Here is a 20,675-nt window from a genome sequence, read left to right on the forward strand (position 1 = left end):
TTATAACAGTGGCTTTCCAAAAGGACCTGGTGTGTCTCCAAGACCACTACAGGGGAAAACCTTGGAGAAATCAGAAGATCTGGAAGGTCTAGAAGTAAGTTCTGCAGCTTGAAAGGACCTGGTGTTCCTCCAAGAATACTACAAGCCAAAGGCTCTGGGGTCTACAAGTAGTGCAGATGATGTAATCCAAAGTAATTTGTAAGTGGATACATAAAAATAGCCCCAAAAACTGCCTCAGAGGAAAATAATCTGTCTATAATCCATCCCAGTGTATTGTACATGTTTAATCCTTGACTCTCGATAGTTTTCTGGATTTTTACACCAATCTTTGGGTTACAAAAAAATGTAAACTATCCCTTAAACTATCCTCCACCACCTATGTGTAATCTCACCGGTCCGTACCTTGCCAGCGTAGTGGATGATGCAGAAGTCAGCCTTGTCCTTCAGCTGTCTGGGCTTCTGGAACTTGGAGTGGGTGCCCTGCTCCTGGACCAGCTTGTCGATGAACGTCTTGTCTGTGGCCTTGGGGAACCAGCACTCCTCATCCAATAGAGCCAGCACACCAGGAGGGTTCGCCTGCAGGATGACAGCACACAACAGGGCCGTGTTCAATAGGACACCGGGGAAAAACGGAAAACGAATTGTTTTAGTTAACTTTGTTCCTTACCGATTCACTCTGTTTCAAAACGTTAGCTGCTCATTGAACATGACCCAAGTATCGACAACAGCACAACACCACAGGACACACACACACACTCACTAAACGGATACTGACCGGCCTCTCAATGAGGTCGATGCAGGGCTGCAGGTCCAGGCCGAAGTCGATGAAGCTCCACTCGATGCCCTCCCTCTGGTACTCCTCCTGCTCCAGGACGAACATGGTGTGGTTGAACAGCTGCTGCAGCTTCTCGTTGGTGTAGTTGATACACAGCTGCTCAAACGAGTTCAGCTACAGGAGAAAGGCATACAAATTGATTTGATCTTTTCATAACTCAGAAACTCAAGGAACTTTGCCTCAAAAGTGAAGAAAGCAGTAAAACGGATCATTTCTTAATTCATCCCTAGGGGGAAATTTGTAAGGAGTTTCAGATATGTAAAATCAACAAGACTACATTATTTCATTTATGAAACACCAATGAATACCACTTCTCCATAGCCAACATGGTGAGATTCCTTCAGCTCAAACTGGCACTGGTAACCTACTGCTTTTTACAGTCTTCGTTCTGAACTATGAGGGTTTTGTCTTTTTAACCAATAAGCCAAAACAATAACTGCAGCTGATTGATTTTTGTTTGCTCTCACTAAATTGATCCCAGGGATCGTGATTTATTTTCCTGTTCTTTTGGCTCAACATTACAACACTGCAGCCAAAAGTTTTAGTGGTGGAATAAACAGCTGCCACAAACCAGAAGGGAAACAGACATGTTGGGATTTCAGCACAAGATTTAGTGATCTTAGGAAATCGAGTGTTCTATTGACAACAAGGTTCATGTCAACAATGTCTGAACCTTCTGAACTCGCCTCTTGTTGAACGAGCCTCGCATGATAACTATCGTCTATCAAGTCATAGACCAACTAATGACCTTGGTGTGAATGATATAAAACTAAATGAGGATGACACCCAAGAGCCATTTTTAGAAGTGCTGAGATTCCCATAATTGACCCTGAGGAGGGAATGGGTTCAAAGTGCAATTGGTCCACAGGATAAACAATCAGCTGTTTCCCAAAAATGTCAATCAGATCATTTTCCCACAAAAAAACATCCTTAGACCAATCAGATTACCAGTTCCATAGACAGGAGGAACTAAACCAAACCAAGTCCCCTCTCTCTTCTCTAGCTGTTTTCTCTGTATCTGGAAGAGATGGAGGGACCTTGTGGAGGCCTTATTTGCCATGTATTTAAGTACCTGTAGAGGCCTACGCAATTAAGTACCTGGAAGATCTCAAAGCCAGCGATGTCCAGGATGCCGATGAAGGAGGCCCCCTGGCGTTTGGTACGGTCCAGGGCCTTGTTGATGCGGTGGACCAGCCAGCGGAACAGACGCTCGTATGTGGCCTTGGCCAGAGCCTCCACTGCAAAGTCAGCCTAGAGAGAGAAAACGAGACCGAGGGGTGGGGGAGAGGGGGAGAAAGAGAGAGAGAAATATGCATTCCTTATTAGATTGTCTTTCTCTGGTAAGACTTGGCAAGTGAGTCTGCCATTCTCAGCCTTGGGGTCGCACGGCTAGACCTCTCTATTGTTCTAAATCTAACACAGAGGTGGAGGCGAAACACACCCCACAGTACTCACCTTATCCTGATCCAGAGTCAGCAGTACAGTGAGTCCATAAAGGAGTGATGAGTGAAGCAATGAGAGCTTCTGTGGCGTAGCGTTTGTGTCTTACCTGTTCTTTGGTCTGGGCCTTCTGGACATAGTCTCGTCCCACCTTGATCCTTGGAGACAGGATGGCCCGGGTGAACTCCATCACGTTCAGCCCCAACAGGTGGCACAACTTCTGGGCCGCTGGTAGAGGAGAGGAGGAGGAGGAGGAGGAGGAGGAGGGAGATAGAGGAGGGGTGAAAAAAGGGAAAACAGTAGTAACATTAAACTTTCGTTCTCAAGATGTGATTACAGGCAACACAAATAACTTTACAATACTCAAATATCCCTTACATAGACTCAAAGCAGTAGCAGGGAAAGAAGAAGCAACATTTGAGGTTAAATGTTATTGGTATATGATTATATATATATATATATAATAATATATATATATATTTTATATAGACCCGACAGATAACCCTATTAATCCTCCAATTCCCATAAACGCCAGTGAGTTGGAAAACAGTAAAAACCATATAGGACTTTCCACCACCGCTTGAGACCACCAGAAAAGGCAAACATACCACTGGCAGCAGGCCACAGCGCCACATGGTCGGTAGCTAAGAATTACATTCTCCACCTTCTGCCAGAAGTTGCTCACATTTGACAGTTAATGGTAAAGAATAATAAGCAAGAACTGACTGCCTCCCCCTGCCAGTCCAGTAACTCTAAGGTATGCCTGGAGCAGACCTGGATCCAAATACTATTTGAAATATTTCAAGTAGTTTGGGCATTGGCTCTAGTCTGTCTGGAGTGTCAGGTGAATGGGGTTTGCACTTTTGGGACTTTTGTATTGGTTCCATTGCAAAATGCAAGCTCAACCAACCACAGCTTAAGTATTTGAAATAACTTAGTATTTGAACCCAAGTCTGGACTAGAGCTCAGGGTAGGGGGTAGTTAAACACACAGCTATTTAGAAAACCCGTGGGTTAACAGCACAGACTTGATTTAAGACATGTCAAAACGGCTTTAATGATATTTGTCTTTTGGATCTGGGGGAGATGTTTGAATTTTAAACATTTGTCACAGCGGGAGCTTCTGGAGAGGGATGAACGATACCATCTGCATCATTTCCAGGGCTAGAGTTGCCAGCGCAGAGCCTGCTAAAAACATCTGCTTCTGTCCTAGATCTGTTTACCACGTTTGGTAATAACTGGCTGGGCCACGGCATTGACACGCACTTGCTACCCTCTCCTCTTTAAATATCAGGAATGCAGCAGTAACACGCGCGGTTGAGGCAACGTTTTCGTTTGTTCTTTCTTCGAAGTAAAGTAGGGGAGTAAATCTGAATAATGATGTTGTTTGAAGGTGTGTGACAGGGCCAGGGAGAGATGGGAAGGTTAAATCGTTACAGCTCTGAAGTGTGACCCAGCCTGGTTAGCACAGGTCTGAGAGGAAGATGAGGAAGAGGACGATAAGGTCTGAACGTGAGAATGTGAGGAGCTTCCTTGACATCAATACATGTGACAACTGCCAACTACCTACCTGTGTTCTCAGGCATAGAGGCCTGGTCTGAGTTCCTCTCCTTCTTGAAGACGATGTTCCCAAACTGAAGCACGGAGGAGACCACCTTCAGCATGGCTGCAAGCACAGAGGACGTTATCATAAACTTACCATGAACGGCACACACTGCTCTGTGTTTGTTGGAATACATGGAGCTGTTATGAGCATGGAAAGTTATAATAATTACTAATAATAGTTATAATAATTACTGCAAAGCTGTAAAGTGTTGATGTAAAAAAGGGCTTTAAAAAGTTGACAGTCAGATAGACGAGATAAGAGGATAGTGGTACCCAGGATCTCGTCGTGGGAGAAGCTCATGATGTGCATGGCCTCCATGGTCTCCTGGAAGTTGTCTTTGTCCTGCTGACCAGGGACGGTAACGTTGCCGTTGGACAGGAAGCGGTAGCTGTTGAAGCCCTCTAGGAGCAGGTCCGCTACACAGAGGAAAGGGAAATGACGTGGAGATTGCTGCTCCGAGGTCACAAAGGACAAAAGGCAAACATGCATTTTTGACAGTCAGCCCACTGACAGGTGATGTTATTGTGATACTAGCTAGTGAGCGACACTGAGTCTGAGTGGGTGTCAAGACACCTCAGGCCAACGGCTATAGAAACAATGTTCTGCATGTCAGAGGGTGACTATTCTGTACAGAGGCCATATGGGTCCGGGTCGTTGAAGTTATGCTGATGGTACATATCAGACTACTTACACCTGAGATGTTCTCCCGCCCCACACAGCAGCTGGTAGAAGATGTGGAAGGTGCGCTCGTCTTTGGCTTGGCGAACAGCTCTCGATTTCTCCAGTAGATCTGTCCCATCGCAGTCAAGGAAGGGCAGCCGTTATACAGTAAAGAAAGATATTAACCCCCTAGAGTAGATTTATGCGGCCCCCGCTGGAATCTAAATAGCATAATACAACAATACCCATCAAAATCTGTCCATTTATGTAAATTATTAATATCATAGCTTGCATGGAACATTTAAGCTAGCTGTTTGGAAGGATACAAGTTTCGATGTTGGCCCCGACGATGTATCCGGTGACATCAAAGTTGATCCGGATGAACTTTCCCTGCAGGGAGAGAGAAACGGAGGGTGAGAAAAGCAGACAAACCATATCACCGCATCCACGTCTCCCTCAACCAGGTCTCACACTGTGCTGCGAGGATTTCCCTTTTCTCCCTCTGAGTCACATCACAATAAGGCTACATTTGATTAGTCTGGTCCCAGAACTGTATGTGCTTTAGTCAACTACTGTAGTCAGATGAGTTGGCTAAAGCACATACACAGATCTGAGACCAGTCCAGGCCATTGTATTTTATCCTCATTTGGCCACATTCCTGTTGGTCTCTACTGTCCTGGGGTCTGGAGTAGACTACATTCCTGTTGGCCTCTACTGTCCTGGGGTCTGGAGTAGACTACATTCCAGTTGGCCTCTACTGTCCTGGGGTCTGGAGTAGACTACATTCCTGTTGGCCTCTACTGTCCTGGGGTCTGGATTAGACTACATTCCTGTTGGCCTCTACTGTCCTGGGGTCTGGATTAGACTACATTCCTGTTGGTCTCTACTGTCCTGGGGTCTGGATTAGACTACAATCCTGTTGGTCTCTACTGGCCTGGGGTCTGGATTAGACTACAATCCTGTTGGCCTCTACTGGCCTGGGGTCTGGATTAGACTACAATCCTGTTGGCCTCTACTGTCCTGGGGTCTGGATTAGACTACATTCCTGTTGGCCTCTACTGTCCTGGGGTCTGGATTAGACTACATTCCTGTTGGTCTCTACTGTCCTGGGGTCTGGATTAGACTACATTCCTGTTGGTCTCTACTGGCCTGGGGTCTGGATTAGACTACAATCCTGTTGGTCTCTACTGTCCTGGGGTCTGGATTAGACTACATTCCTGTTGGTCTCTACTGTCCTGGGGTCTGGATTAGACTACATTCCTGTTGGCCTCTACTGTCCTGGGGTCTGGAGTAGACTACATTCCTGTTGGCCTCTACTGTCCTGGGGTCTGGATTAGACTACAATCCTGTTGGCCTCTACTGTCCTGGGGTCTGGATTAGACTACAATCCTGTTGGCCTCTACTGTCATGGGGTCTGGATTAGACTACATTCCAGTTGGCCTCTACTATCCTGGGGTCTGGAGTAGACTACATTCATGTTGGCCTCTACTGTCCTGGGGTCTGGATTAGACTACATTCCTGTTGGCCTCTACTGTCCTGGGGTCTGGAGTAGACTACATTCCTGTTGGCCTCTACTGTCCTGGGGTCTGGAGTAGACTACATTCCTGTTGGCCTCTACTGTCCTGGGGTCTGGATTAGACTACATTCCTGTTGGTCTCTACTGTCCTGGGGTCTGGATTAGACTACATTCCTGTTGGCCTCTACTGTCCTGGGGTCTGGAGTAGACTACATTCCTGTTGGCCTCTACTGTCCTGGGGTCTGGATTAGACTACAATCCTGTTGGCCTCTACTGTCCTGGGGTCTGGATTAGACTACAATCCTGTTGGCCTCTACTGTCATGGGGTCTGGATTAGACTACATTCCAGTTGGCCTCTACTGTCCTGGGGTCTGGAGTAGACTACATTCATGTTGGCCTCTACTGTCCTGGGGTCTGGATTAGACTACATTCCTGTTGGCCTCTACTGTCCTGGGGTCTGGAGTAGACTACATTCCTGTTGGCCTCTACTGTCCTGGGGTCTGGAGTAGACTACATTCCTGTTGGCCTCTACTGTCCTGGGGTCTGGAGTAGACTACAATCCTGTTGGCCTCTACTGTCCTGGGGTCTGGATTAGACTACATTCCTGTTGGCCTCTACTGTCCTGGGGTCTGGAGTAGACTACATTCCTGTTGGCCTCTACTGTCCTGGGGTCTGGAGTAGACTACATTCCTGTTGGCCTCTACTGTCCTGGGGTCTGGAGTAGACTACATTCCTGTTGGCCTCTACTGTCCTGGGGTCTGGAGTAGACTACATTCCTGTTGGCCTCTACTGTCCTGGGGTCTGGAGTAGACTACATTCCTGTTGGCCTCTACTGTCCTGGGGTCTGGAGTAGACTACATTCCTGTTGGCCTCTACTGTCCTGGGGTCTGGAGTAGACTACATTCCTGTTGGCCTCTACTGTCCTGGGGTCTGGAGTAGACTACATTCCTGTTGGCCTCTACTGTCCTGGGGTCTGGATTAGACTACATTCCTGTTGGCCTCTACTGTCCTGGGGTCTGGATTAGACTACATTCCTGTTGGCCTCTACTGTCCTGGGGTCTGGATTAGACTACATTCCTGTTGGCCTCTACTGTCCTGGGGTCTGGAGTAGACTACATTCCTGTTGGCCTCTACTGTCCTGGGGTCTGGAGTAGACTACATTCCTGTTGGCCTCTACTGTCCTGGGGTCTGGAGTAGACTACATTCCTGTTGGCCTCTACTGTCCTGGGGTCTGGAGTAGACTACCACTGTGCATGAGGCTGTGATCTGACTGTGAACAAACAGAACAAACCCTCTCTAATCTAAACTGGATCCAGAATCAAAGCAGTCATTAATGAATAGCAGAAACGTTTCTTGTCCTGCTGGAATGTTCCTGTGTAATGATACAAAGATAATACAATACATTCCTCTCTATTGATTTCTCTTCCTTATCATCAAAAGATTCCAGGAAGTTTTGGAAAACTCCCAACAAACACATATGCCAGCTAAATCTGTCTCAAGTGCCAGTTATTTGAGCAAGAGATAGTGAGTGAGATGGCATGAGTGGCATTTAGTAAGCCACAGAGGAACATACATTATAAACGTAGGGAAGACTTCAAATTAAGCTCGATACGGTGTTGAGAATGGCATTCTTTTGGGGAAATATGGATACATGCTTTACTTACGAATCGTGATGAGTTGTCATTCTTCACTGTCTTGGCGTTGCCGAAGGACTCGAGGATGGGGTTGGCCTGTAAGAGTTGACGTTCCAATTCACCCTGAAAAAGAGGAGATATTACAGCAAAGCACTGGGTCCAAGCACATATGCCCCCTTCCCCCAACTAAACCTTTTACAAATAACAAGCACATATGCCCCCTTCCCCCAACTAAACCTTTTACAAATAACAAGCACATATGCCCCCTTCCCCCAACTGAACCTTTTACAAATAACAACCACATATGCCCCCTTCCCCCAACTAAACATTTTACAAATAATAAGCACATATGCCCCCTTCCCCCAACTAAACCTTTTACAAAAAACAAGCACAAAAAAAATGTTGGCCCAGGATAATTCCCCCCCCCCCCCAATACACACAATGACCCATTTTATGTTCGTCAATGTCAATCTAACAATCACATAGTGTCACACAGACTATTGATCATGAAACATATGTAGGCGGACGGACACCGTTTCCCCAGTAATGTTGATGACCATAAAAACTAGTAGAAAAGAGAGAATTGACAGGTATTGGACAGGAAACGACAGGTATTGTAACGCTGTAAAAGACAGATCAATGGAACATGTTCAGGAAACCACTTTACAGTCTCTCTGCTCAATATCCTACAACAGTACATCCAACTCAAACTAAAGAGATGGAGGAGATAGGGAGAAAGAGATGAGAATCTCATTTCTTTGAATAAATTGGGCCTGTTCTGTGCGTTAATGGCACGCGTTTCCTGTTGTCTGGTCACTCAGTGTAGAACCTCTGGGTTTGGAATGGAATGGATTAGAACCTTGTTGCTCAGTGGTGGAACACAACAGAGCAGAACTGCAATGACTCTCTCCACACTGCATATGGTTCAGTTGAAGCTCAACACATCCACAAGCGAATGTTCAAACTCATCTGGACTCTGGGCTTGCATCTCCTCTTTCTATTGTGAGACCAACATCAAAGGCATCCAATCAAATCAAATGTTATTGGTCGCATACACATATTTGGCAGATGTAACTGCGGGTGTGGCGAAATGCTTGTCAAATAACAACAAAGAAAGAAAAGAAATAGTCCAACGTTGCTTAGGAGCTAGAAGCAGAGCTGCCAATGTCTGCCGGCGCCATCTTGATGATGAAAGCCATTGTCGAACCGTCGAGCCTGCAAAACAACCTAATCCAACCAATCCCTGTTTACACTGTCGAGGTACACAGTACAATCATGAAAAGTACCAGTATATTTGTGCAACAGACAAACCAATAAATCTATCCACAGATGTCTCATGTATTGAACTGTACACAGCTGTGTTTCAGCGTGGTGGTGTAATACGTGTGGGGAGCTCACTGCTGTGAGCCAGGCGGATGGGTGGGTGCTGGATGAGTTGGGGCGAATGAGGTGACTCAGAGAGGGAAGGCCATATCTCTCCAGTTAGTGATTGAGATAGAGATCCTGAGGAAACGGACTCAATCGTTTAGCACACTGACAGATACTGGGGAAACAGACCAGTTTAACACACTGACACAAGCCAGAGCCACACTCAATCCTATAAGGAAGAATCCGTCATCATTAGAGATCCCGTTAAGGGAGGGAGGGAATGGTACTCTGTTCACTTCTCACACCTATCGTAGATCCTATCTGGCTGACTGCCAGGGCGGAATAGAATGTTCAATAGGTATGAAATGGAAGGAAACTCTCCAAAATGTAAAAGTGGTATCCAAACGTGTCCAATAAGAAACACTGGTTTTCATCTTCTGTTGCTACAGTATACCCTAATGAACATGACCCTGTGCAGATGTTTAGAAAGGTGGCCCATTACGATCCCATCCAGAACCTCATTCTAGGCTTGGTCATGACTGGGGAATCCAAGATGGCCCACCAAAAAAATAACATGGCCCGTACTTTGAGCTTTTCCTTTCTGCAGCTAGGTGGGAATGGGATTTTCCCATTACGTCAAGCTCACCCAGACACATTTTGATTGCTCAAGACGGTGGCGTTTTTCCAGGGATGTCTGTGGGATGAGTTAGGGGTTAGGAAATCAGCCTTGCGTTCAGACGTGAGACGCGTAATGTGGTCTTTGGCTGAAAGAGCTGGGCCAGAGTGCCCGGCTGCTGTTTTCATTGGGTTTTCGTGCTGCTGAAAATGAGTCAGGAATGAATTGAATAAGCCCGTTCCATCCTCATCCTGCCAGTGGCAGATTGCACAGACGGTTAATTATAGCATGATCCCAGATCTGTTAGTGTGGTCTTACCATTTCCTATAGTCATTGTCACATGCTGTCTCTATAACGCAGTGCTTTATGGCACAATTTGACAACACCACACGCTTTAGAACAAACTAGAACAGAGGACATAACGGAGACTGTTTAATGTCCACAAGCTGCCAATCTCTGCCAAATGCAGTCTACAGACTGGGCCCAGACTGGGGAGAGGGTAGGAACAAAGGGGAGAACACAAAACACCAGCAGGGGTCCACTTTAGGAGCATTACAAGCTGACCCACATTCCAGCGTTCCGGAGTGTGTTACTCTTGTTCTGACAGATTGCAGAAACCATCATTGTCATGTAAGGGGGCTAATCACTATCCGTGCCAACAACTGACAGGCCTGGAAGACCTCGGGGACATGTATTGTACCACATAATCCGGTTTATGTGAGCAAGAAGACCATAAAATGACTGTTGATAGAATGCATTACACTTATTCTGATGAACAGTGTCTGGAAACCGTCATAGCCACGTTAAGAGGCTATTCACTACAGTGTCAACTACTGTAGGGGGCCTGGAAGAACTCAGGGACACATAGTTGTTGATAACATAGTTGTTGTTAGTGTGACTGCGGACAATGCTAGCGTTTACCACTTAACATTGACACGACTATGAAATGAATGTAATCTTTTGTGAAATAACTCCTCTCTACTCTCAATCTTTCCTCTGTAGCTTTGTAGCCTGTTCAACCTCACTTGTTATCAGTGTTAGGGCCTCCGGGCAGTGCTTTGGCCCAGTTTGTGGAGACTGGGGGGGCCAGAGGAACAGTCAAAACCGTCCTATTAAATCTTCAAGGAAGAGGCCAGTTGGGGATGTGGGCTCACATCTGCTCCACAGACTAGAGTCAATGGATAGACGTTACAAATCTCTCCAAGTCCACAAGCAGAGTCCCTGCTGGACAGACGTTACAAATCTCTCCAAGTCCACAAGCAGAGTCCCTGCTGGACAGACGTTACAAATCTCTCCAAGTCCACAAGCAGAGTCCCTGCTGGACAGACGTTACAAATCTCTCCAAGTCCACAAGCTGGACAGACGTTACAAATCTCTCCAAGTCCACAAGCAGAGTCCCTGCTGGACAGACATTGCAAATCTCTCCAAGTCCACAAGCAGAGTCCCTGCTGGACAGACGTTACAAATATCTCCAAGTCCACAAGCAGAGTCACTGCTGGACAGACATTACAAATCTCTCCAAGTCCACAAGCAGAGTCACTGCTGGACAGACATTACAAATCTCTCCAAGTCCACAAGCAGTCACTGCTTGACAGACATTACAAATCTCTCCAAGTCCACAAGAAGTCACTGCTGGACAGACATTACAAAGCACAAGTTCACAAGCAGAATACCACTTCAGTGACTGTTGGGAGAGTGCGAATGAAGCAGGCAACTGGACTTGTGTTTGTGGTTTTGGGAACAGGAACAAACCCCCACCCCTCCAGGGGGAATCAGAATAACTTTCTGTGTTATCTCCTCCCTCATGACAAAGCAGGGAGCAGATGAAAGGCTTGCGAAGACAGGAAGAAGCAGTTCTAAGGGGATTCATTAGTGATCTAAGTTGCACTGCCACTGAGACACAAACGGCAAAATTCACAGTCAACACCCCGTGGTGAATTCAATAAAGTACGAAGATTAAAATCCCCATTATCGTCCCTGCTGGGCGCTCTGTGGCTGGGTCTGAGTAGACCAAGCAGAGGAGAGGCTGCTGTAGGTCTTGGACCATGTCATGGCCCTCTCTCCCTGGGGGAGTCCGTTGAGCTGAGCTCTGGGCTGTGGTCCCCTTGGCTCTCCCTCCCTAGCTGCTCTCCTCCAGAGTCCTACTCCAGCTCCAGTTAGCTGGAAGCCAACTGACTATTTAGTAAAGCCTGCTATGGCTATTTGGCAGCACCGGCACCTCGCGAGTGAAAAGCTCTCCTGCAGGCTCACCGGGAGCCAAATTGGACGCGGGAGAGAAGTTTGTGACGAGGTCCTGACAGGAGTCTTGCTCAATGTCTGCCAGTATAACAGTGGAACATATTACAAATGCACTGTTTATGACTTGTGGTGTATGATTGTTTCAAATGGGATATATGTCAGTTAGGAAGTGGGAATCGTGTTTATTAGTATGTATTAAACTGGGAAGTCATGTTTATTTTCCAGAATCTGAGATATTTGAAAGAAGCAGTGCCAACTATAGGTAAGAACAGGGACACCACACAGTGCATGGAGTGGATTAAAACTAAACTAGTTTAGTCCCAAAGGTGATAGAAACAAAAGCTGCTATTGGGTCCCCATTGACAAACATAAAAGGGACAGACATACAGAATAGTACACAGAGACAATAGCAGCCCCTTTACAGGATATTGTGCCCACTGTGTTTTGAGCTTGTCTAGTGAGTGGAGTGCAGTGGGTGAGAGAGAGGTGAGGGACGGACTACATGCTACTCACATAGAACAGGGCTCCACTCTGTAGTCAAGAGGCAGATTGTCAAATGTTACCATGGAAATAAACAGGAAGTGTTAATGGTCATGGATACTAAACACACATACAGGATATGCATACCGTACATACACACCAAGTAAGACAATTACAGGTAGTACTCAGACAATTCTGACTAGGCTAAATAATGCATAAAGGCAAACGGTTTAAGTGAAATCTACAGTAGTACACTAAAACAGGAAGCAGGGGAATGGATATGTTATTCTGAAAGCTTCTTGGAATAGAGCCTCTCACTGACGGTTGCAAATCCAAATGTTTCTCATATTAGCCTTGGGGGCAGTGTGCCATAGTAAGCATCACATCTTAATTCAGAACACCTGCCCTCAGGTGATCATCTGCCCTCATGTGCCGTTTCCATGATCTTCACAGTATCAACAAGACCTACAGCGGCTGGTGGTATTAATATATAATATTAAGCTACTGAACTAACTACTGTAATGACAACCACAGCCAGACAGTCTGCTTTTCAGTAATGTCCATTAACTGACCTCGTGTGTGTTTCTGGTCTTGTTCTTCTGATCCTCGTGGGGAACTGAAATGTCCAAATGTCCCTCACAAGGATAGTAAAACGAGGAATATTCTCCCTTGTGGAGACATTTCCCACGTCCTCATGAGGACAAAGGCTACTTTAAGCTTAGGGGTTAGGTGTAGGGTTACAATTAGAGTTAGGCATTACGGTTGGGTTTAGGGGTTAAGGAAAATAGGATTTTAAATGGAAATACATTTTAGGTCCCCACGAGGATAGAAGAACGTGTGTGTGTGTGTCAGTTCCATCTTCAGACTCAGGAATATATGCCTTCATCTCTATTTCAACATCTTACTGCTCAACTTCTACTCGGCATTGTTCAAAAATAGCTCACATAGTACGGCATGTCTGCCAAACGTTGACTGGTGGCGACCAAACACAACAAAGCCATGTATATGACTGTTTCATCTAGTGTGGAGTTACAACATTTGCAAGCACATTTTACAGTACAGTACAGTGCATTGACCCACAGGTATACATGGAAAAGCTGCATTCACATAAATATTCATGCCAGATTTAAAGTTTACTTACGACATGATTATTTTCCGTCTGATAGAAAGATAATCTGGGTCAATACCCAAACTTTGTTTGTCTAATTCTTGCGCAGATGTCAACATTACACATACTCTGCATTCTTCACAGTGTGCAAGAAAATAACCAATGGCACCATTTCACAAGACATAAATATATTAAATTGCCACTAGCTTTACATAACAGTAGGTCCGTTTGGGAGAAGAAAGTTGGCGATGCAACATGCACATGAACGAGGTGTTGAGAAGAAAGTGTAAAGACTTGCCTGTAGTTTCACTGGTTTAGGCGACTCTGGCTGTTTGTTGCAAATAAACAAACGCAAATATGTTAGAGGGTTGTGCACGCCAGCGCAATCTATAGAGCCCACTATAGGTACTACTGTAGGATGCATTCACTTTGGCAACACACATCATGGGACTGGAGCTTGTCTATATGGATTCTTAACACATTTATAGGCATGTTATGCAAAAAAACATCTATATATTGGCACATTTTATCAATTGGTACATTTTTATAAACTGGGTGGTTCGAGCCCTGAATGCTGATTGGCTGAAAGCCATGGTATATCACACTGTATACCACGGGTATGACAAAACATGTATTTTTACTGTTCTAATTAAGTTGGTAACCAGTTTATAATAGCTCCACGTTGTGTCGTGCCTAAGAACAGCCCTTAGCTGCGATATATTGGCCATATACCCCACCCACTCGTGCCTTATTGCTTAATGAGCCTATTTTTGACTGCCGTGGTAATGTTCCAGCATCACATAACTACAGAAGGACCTGACCCTTTCGTGACCTCATCACACAGCCCATGTCCACTGTCAAGACGCTGTTGTCCTCTAATGATTATGCCCCCATTATCATATGGATCTATCTGATATGGATTAACAAGGGTTGGAGTTAATCCACTGTACTTTAAATACCAGTGGATCAGACTGGCCTGTTATTAGGGGGACATTGTGGATCAAACTGGCCTGGTATTATGGGGACATTGTGGATCAAACTGGCCTGGTATTAGGGGGACATTGTGGATCAGACTGGCCTGGTTATAGGCGGACATTGTGGATCAGACTGGCCTGGTATTAGGGGGACATTGTGGCTCAGACTGGCCTGGTATTATGGGGACATTGTGGATCAAACTGGCCTGGTATTAGGGGGACATTGTGGATCAGACTGGCCTAGTTATAGGCGGACATTGTGGATCAGACTGGCCTGGTATTAGGGGGACATTGTGGCTCAGACTGGCCTGGTATTAGAGGGACATTGTGAATTAGTCTGGCTTGGTATTAGGGGGACATTGTGACTCAGACTGGCCTGGTATTAGAGGGGCATTGTGAATTAGACTGGCCTGGTATTAGGGGGACATTGTGGATAAAACTATCCTGGTATTAGGGGGACATTGTGGATCAAACTGTCCTGGTATTAGAGGGACATTGTGACTTAGACTGTCCTGGTATTAGGGGACTTTGTGGATCAGACTGGCCTGGTATTAAGGGGACATTGTGGATCAGACTGGCCTGGTATTAGAGGGACATTGTGGATCAGACTGGCCTGGTATTAGAGGACTTTGTGGATCAGACTGGCCTGGTATTAGGGGGACATTGTGGATCAGACTGGCCTGGTATTAGGGGACATTGTGGATCAGACTGGCCTGGTATTAGGGGACTTTGTGAATCAGACTGGCCTGGTATTAGGGGGAAATTGTGGATCAAACTGACCTGGCATTTAGGTGGACATTGTGGATTAAACTGGCCTGGTATTAGAGGGGCATTGTGAATTAGACTGGCCTGGTATTAGGGGGACATTGTGGATAAAACTATCATGGTATTAGGGAGACATTGTGGATCAAACTGTTCTGGTACTAGAGGGACATTGTGGATCAAACTGTCCTGGTATTAGAGGGACATTGTGAATTAGACTGTCCTGGAATTACGGGGACATTGTGGATTAAACTGGCCTGGTATTAGATGACTTTGTGGATCAGACTGGCCTGGTATTAGGGGGACATTGTGGATCAGACTGGCCTGGTATTAGGGGACTTTGTGGATCAGACTGGCCTGGTATTAGGGGGACATTGTGGATCAGACTGGCCTGGTATTAGGGGGACATTGTGGATCAGACTGGCCTGGTATTAGGGGACTTTGTGAATCAGACTGGCCTGGTATTAGGGGGAAATTGTGGATCAAACTGACCTGGCATTTAGGTGGACATTGTGGATTAAACTGGCCTGGTATTAGGGGGACATTGTGGATCCAACTGGCCTGGCATTTAGGGGGACATTGTGGATTAAACTGACCTGGTATTAGGGGGACATTGTGGATCAAACTGGCCTGGTATTTAGGGGGACATTGTGGATTAAACTGACCTGGTATTAGGGGGACATTGTGGCTCAGACTGGCCTGGCATTAGAGGGACATTATGAATTAGTCTGGCTTGGTGTTAGGGGGACATTGTGAATTAGACTGGCCTGGTATTAGGGGGACATTGTGGATAAAACTATCCTGGTATTAGGGGGACATTGTGGATAAAACTATCCTGGTATTAGGGGGACATTGTGGATCAAACTGTCCTGGTATTAGAGGGACATTGTGGATCAGACTGTCCTTTTAATTAGGGGGACATTGTGGATTAAACTGGCCAGGTATTAGGGGGACACTGTGGATTAAACTGGCCTGGTATTAGGGGACTTTGTGGATCAGACTGGCCTGGTATTAGGGGGACATTGTGGATCAGACTGGCCTGGTATTAAGATCAGACTGGCATTGGATCAGACTGGCCTGGTATTAGGGGAACATTGTGGATCAGACTGGCCTGGTATTAGGGGGACATTGTGGATCAGACTGGCCTGGTATTAGGGGACATTGTGGATCAGACTGGCCTGGTATTAGGGGACTTTGTGAATCAGACTGGCCTGATATTAGGGGGAAATTGTGGATCAAACTGGCCTGGTATTAGGGGGACATTGTGGCTCAGACTGGCCTGGCATTAGAGGGGCATTGTGAATTAGACTGGCTTGGTATTAGGGGGACATTGTGAATTAGACTGGCCTGGTATTAGAGGGGCATTGTGAATTAGTCTGGCTTGGTATTAGGGGGACATTGTGACTCAGACTGGCCTGGTATTAGAGGGGCATTGTGAATTAGACTGGCCTGGTATTAGGGGGACATTGTGGATAAAACTATCCTGGTATTAGGGGGACATTGTGGATCAAACTGTCCTGGTATTAGAGGGACATTGTGACTTAGACTGTCCTGGTATTAGGGGACTTTGTGGATCAGACTGGCCTGGTATTAGGGGGACATTGTGGATCAGACTGGCCTGGTATTAGAGGGACATTGTGGATCAGACTGGCCTGGTATTAGAGGACTTTGTGGATCAGACTGGCCTGGTATTAGGGGACATTGTGGATCAGACTGGCCTGGTATTAGGGGGACATTGTGGATCAGACTGGCCTGGTATTAGGGGACAGACTTGTGGATCAGACTGGCCTGGTATTAGGGGACTTTGTGAATCAGACTGGCCTGGTATTAGGGGAAATTGTGGATCAAACTGACCTGGCATTTAGGTGGACATTGTGGATTAAACTGGCCTGGTATTAGAGGGGCATTGTGAATTAGACTGGCCTGGTATTAGGGGGACATTGTGGATAAAACTATCATGGTATTAGGGAGACATTGTGGATCAAACTGTTCTGGTACTAGAGGGACATTGTGGATCAAACTGTCCTGGTATTAGAGGGACATTGTGAATTAGACTGTCCTGGAATTACGGGGACATTGTGGATTAAACTGGCCTGGTATTAGATGACTTTGTGGATCAGACTGGCCTGGTATTAGGGGGACATTGTGGATCAGACTGGCCTGGTATTAGGGGACTTTGTGGATCAGACTGGCCTGGTATTAGGGGACATTGTGGTTCAGACTGGCCTGGTATTAGGGGGACATTGTGGATCAGACTGGCCTGGTATTAGGGGACTTTGTGAATCAGACTGGCCTGGTATTAGGGGAAATTGTGGATCAAACTGACCTGGCATTTAGGTGGACATTGTGGATTAAACTGGCCTGGTATTAGGGGGACATTGTGGATCCAACTGGCCTGGCATTTAGGGGACATTGTGGATTAAACTGACCTGGTATTAGGGGGACATTGTGGATCAAACTGGCCTGGTATTTAGGGGGACATTGTGGATTAAACTGACCTGGTATTAGGGGGACATTGTGGCTCAGACTGGCCTGGCATTAGAGGGACATTATGAATTAGTCTGGCTTGGTATTAGGGGGACATTGTGACTCAGACTGGCCTGGTATTAGAGGGGCATTGTTAATTAGACTGGCTTGGTGTTAGGGGGACATTGTGAATTAGACTGGCCTGGTATTAGGGGGACATTGTGGCTAAAACTATCCTGGTATTAGGGGGACATTGTGGATAAAACTATCCTGGTATTAGGGGGACATTGTGGATCAAACTGTCCTGGTATTAGAGGGACATTGTGGATCAGACTGTCCTTTTAATTAGGGGGACATTGTGGATTAAACTGGCCAGGTATTAGGGGGACACTGTGGATTAAACTGGCCTGGTATTAGGGGACTTTGTGGATCAGACTGGCCTGGTATTAGGGGGACATTGTGGATCAGACTGGCCTGGTATTAAGAGACTTTGCGGATCAGACTGGCCTGGTATTAGGGGAACATTGTGGATCAGACTGGCCTGGTATTAGGGGGACATTGTGGATCAGACTGGCCTGGTATTAGGGGACATTGTGGATCAGACTGGCCTGGTATTAGGGGACTTTGTGAATCAGACTGGCCTGATATTAGGGGGAAATTGTGGATCAAACTGGCCTGGTATTAGGGGGACATTGTGGCTCAGACTGGCCTGGCATTAGAGGGGCATTGTGAATTAGACTGGCTTGGTATTAGGGGGACATTGTGAATTAGACTGGCCTGGTATTAGAGGGGCATTGTGAATTAGACTGGCCTGGTATTAGGGGGACATTGTGGATAAAACTATCCTGGTATTAGGGGGACATTGTGGATCAAACTGTCCTGGTATTAGAGGGACATTGTGGATCAGACTGTCCTGGAATTAGGGGGACATTGTGGATTAAACTGGCCAGGTATTAGGGGGACATTGTGGATTAGACTGGCCGGGTATTAGGGGGACACTGTGGATCAGACTGGCCTGATATTAGGGGACTTTGTGGATCAGACTGGCCTGGTATTAGGGGACTTTGTGGATCAGACAGGCCTGGTATTAGGGGACTTTGTGGATCAGACTGGCCTGGTATTAGGAGACTTTGTGGATCAGACTGGCCTGGTATTAGGGGGACATTGTGGATCAGACTGGCCTGGTATTAGGGGGACATTGTGGATCAGACTGGCCTGGTATAGGGGGACATTGTGGATCAGACTGGCCTGGTATTAGGGGGACATTGTGGGCCGTACAAGTTGTTAACTCTCCTCTTTCATCAGTTACCCCGCAATAGAAAGACATACTGTAACTGTGACATTTAGAACAGGGCTTAGGGGGAGATCTAGAGGTGTGGAAGGGAGATAAACATGGCAGGGGGAATATAGAGAAAGAAAAGACAGAAACTTACACTTACAGGAATGCTGTGGTCTTTTTTTCCTTTATGGGAGGAAGCCACATGTGCAAGGTACTGGATGACCTTTTTCGTGTTTTCTGTCTTGCCAGCACCAGATTCACCTCTGAGAAGATAGAAAACACACAAGACAGATTCCTAGGTTAGTAGATGGGGATGAATGAAGAGTGTGTGTGTGTGTGTGTGTGTGTGTGTGTGTGTGTGTGTGTGTGTGTGTGTGTGTGTGTGTGTGTGTGTGTGTGTGTGTGTGTGTGTGTGTGTGTGTGTGTGTGTGTGTGCGCGTGCGTGCGTGCCGGAATCGTCTTTCTGACTGGCAGATGTTTTTGCGAGGAGATTATGGCACTTGGGAAACTCCATAAACAGACTTGAGCTGGGGTTGAGAGCGCTAGCCACGCTCTGCTCCCTGCAACTCCGCTAAACAACAAATGAATGAAAATAAACCACAGGTGCAAGGTTTATCGGATGAGGCGGTGTAGCTGGGCTTTTGTGTATCTATATGTGCTGTTTATTTTCTTTGAGCTAGTTTAGTTCAGCGGCTGTGGTTGAGGGCGGTTCTCACGGACCCACAGCGATGACAGCTTTAGAGCAAGGAAGTATGTTTTTGCAAGCTCTTCAAGCCATGCAGAAAGAATCCTATCCCCAAGTGACACTTACTGTACAGTAACGTCAACACACAACGCATACCAGTGGTTTTAAAATAGGTACTCATTCTACGTAATCGCGGGTGGTTAACATTGAACCTTCTCCCAGATCTCAAGCTCAATGCTAGGTTATATCTATTTGAGCAAAATGATCTGCAAAATGAAACTAACGACATGATGATCTTCAAAGAAATGACACGGCCCCTGAATACTCACTGAGTGTAAAACGAATTACCATAACAAAGTCATATGTAGTTTCTTTCATATTCCCCTTACCTGGCTATGTGGTGAAGTCCTATCGTAGTCTAGTCTAGTATTATGAATATGTTGTATGGCTGATGAGTTGTGTTTAGTGTTGAGCTCAATAATCACCGGGAACAGAGGGTGTTTCTGGCTGCGTCTGAAATGAAGGGGCTCTGGTCAAAAGTAGTGCACTATATAGACATTAGGGTGCTATTTTGGACACAGGCCGTGAGTGAGTGATTACGTCAATGTCCATGAGGTTGGCATTGAACTTTAAGTGTTAGATTCCTCAGGCTGGTTCGCCTTGCTGCAGAGGAGACGACTCATATTCTCAGGGACTGACTTACAATCACATGGCATCTCTGTGCAGCATTTACATTGCTATGACCACCATCTCCTACAGTGTGTGTGTGTGTGTGTGTGTGTGTGTGTGTGTGTGTGTGTGTGTGTGTGTGTGTGTGTGTGTGTGTGTGTGTGTGTGTGTGTGTGTGTGTGTGTGTGTGTGTGTGTGTGTGTGTGTGTGTGTGTGTGTGTGTGTGTGTGTGTGTGTGTCACAGTTGGCATATAAAAGCATCAGAGCAGATGTGAGATTTTATGATGGTGTTCAAGCCACACTTCCGACATCCATCCAAATTCTTCCATGCTCCCCCAGA

At 46.2% G+C, this 20,675-nt stretch overlaps 1 protein-coding gene across 2 annotated transcripts in view; it reads right to left on the reverse strand.

The window, feature by feature from the left end:
* LOC135537213 (myosin-10-like) overlaps positions 1-20,675 on the reverse strand; it is a 104,222-nt gene that overhangs the window by 33,002 nt on the left and 50,545 nt on the right. Inside the window, exons 5-16 of one of the 2 annotated variants that reach the window (XM_064963409.1) lie at positions 19,142-19,244; positions 13,799-13,828; positions 12,426-12,443; positions 7,721-7,813; positions 4,867-4,930; positions 4,572-4,670; positions 4,153-4,296; positions 3,845-3,940; positions 2,385-2,503; positions 1,934-2,086; positions 776-949; positions 403-576 (exon numbers count right to left, since the gene is read on the reverse strand). In XM_064963409.1, coding sequence (XP_064819481.1) covers positions 403-576; positions 776-949; positions 1,934-2,086; positions 2,385-2,503; positions 3,845-3,940; positions 4,153-4,296; positions 4,572-4,670; positions 4,867-4,930; positions 7,721-7,813; positions 12,426-12,443; positions 13,799-13,828; positions 19,142-19,244 — 1,267 coding nt within the window. Of the gene's footprint in view, positions 1-402; positions 577-775; positions 950-1,933; positions 2,087-2,384; positions 2,504-3,844; positions 3,941-4,152; positions 4,297-4,571; positions 4,671-4,866; positions 4,931-7,720; positions 7,814-12,425; positions 12,444-13,798; positions 13,829-19,135; positions 19,245-20,675 lie in introns of both variants that reach the window. The other variant, XM_064963406.1, reaches the window with a different exon arrangement.

The sequence above is a fragment of the Oncorhynchus masou genome, chromosome 5, assembly GCF_036934945.1.
Source record: "Oncorhynchus masou masou isolate Uvic2021 chromosome 5, UVic_Omas_1.1, whole genome shotgun sequence".
NCBI lineage: Eukaryota > Metazoa > Chordata > Actinopteri > Salmoniformes > Salmonidae > Oncorhynchus > Oncorhynchus masou.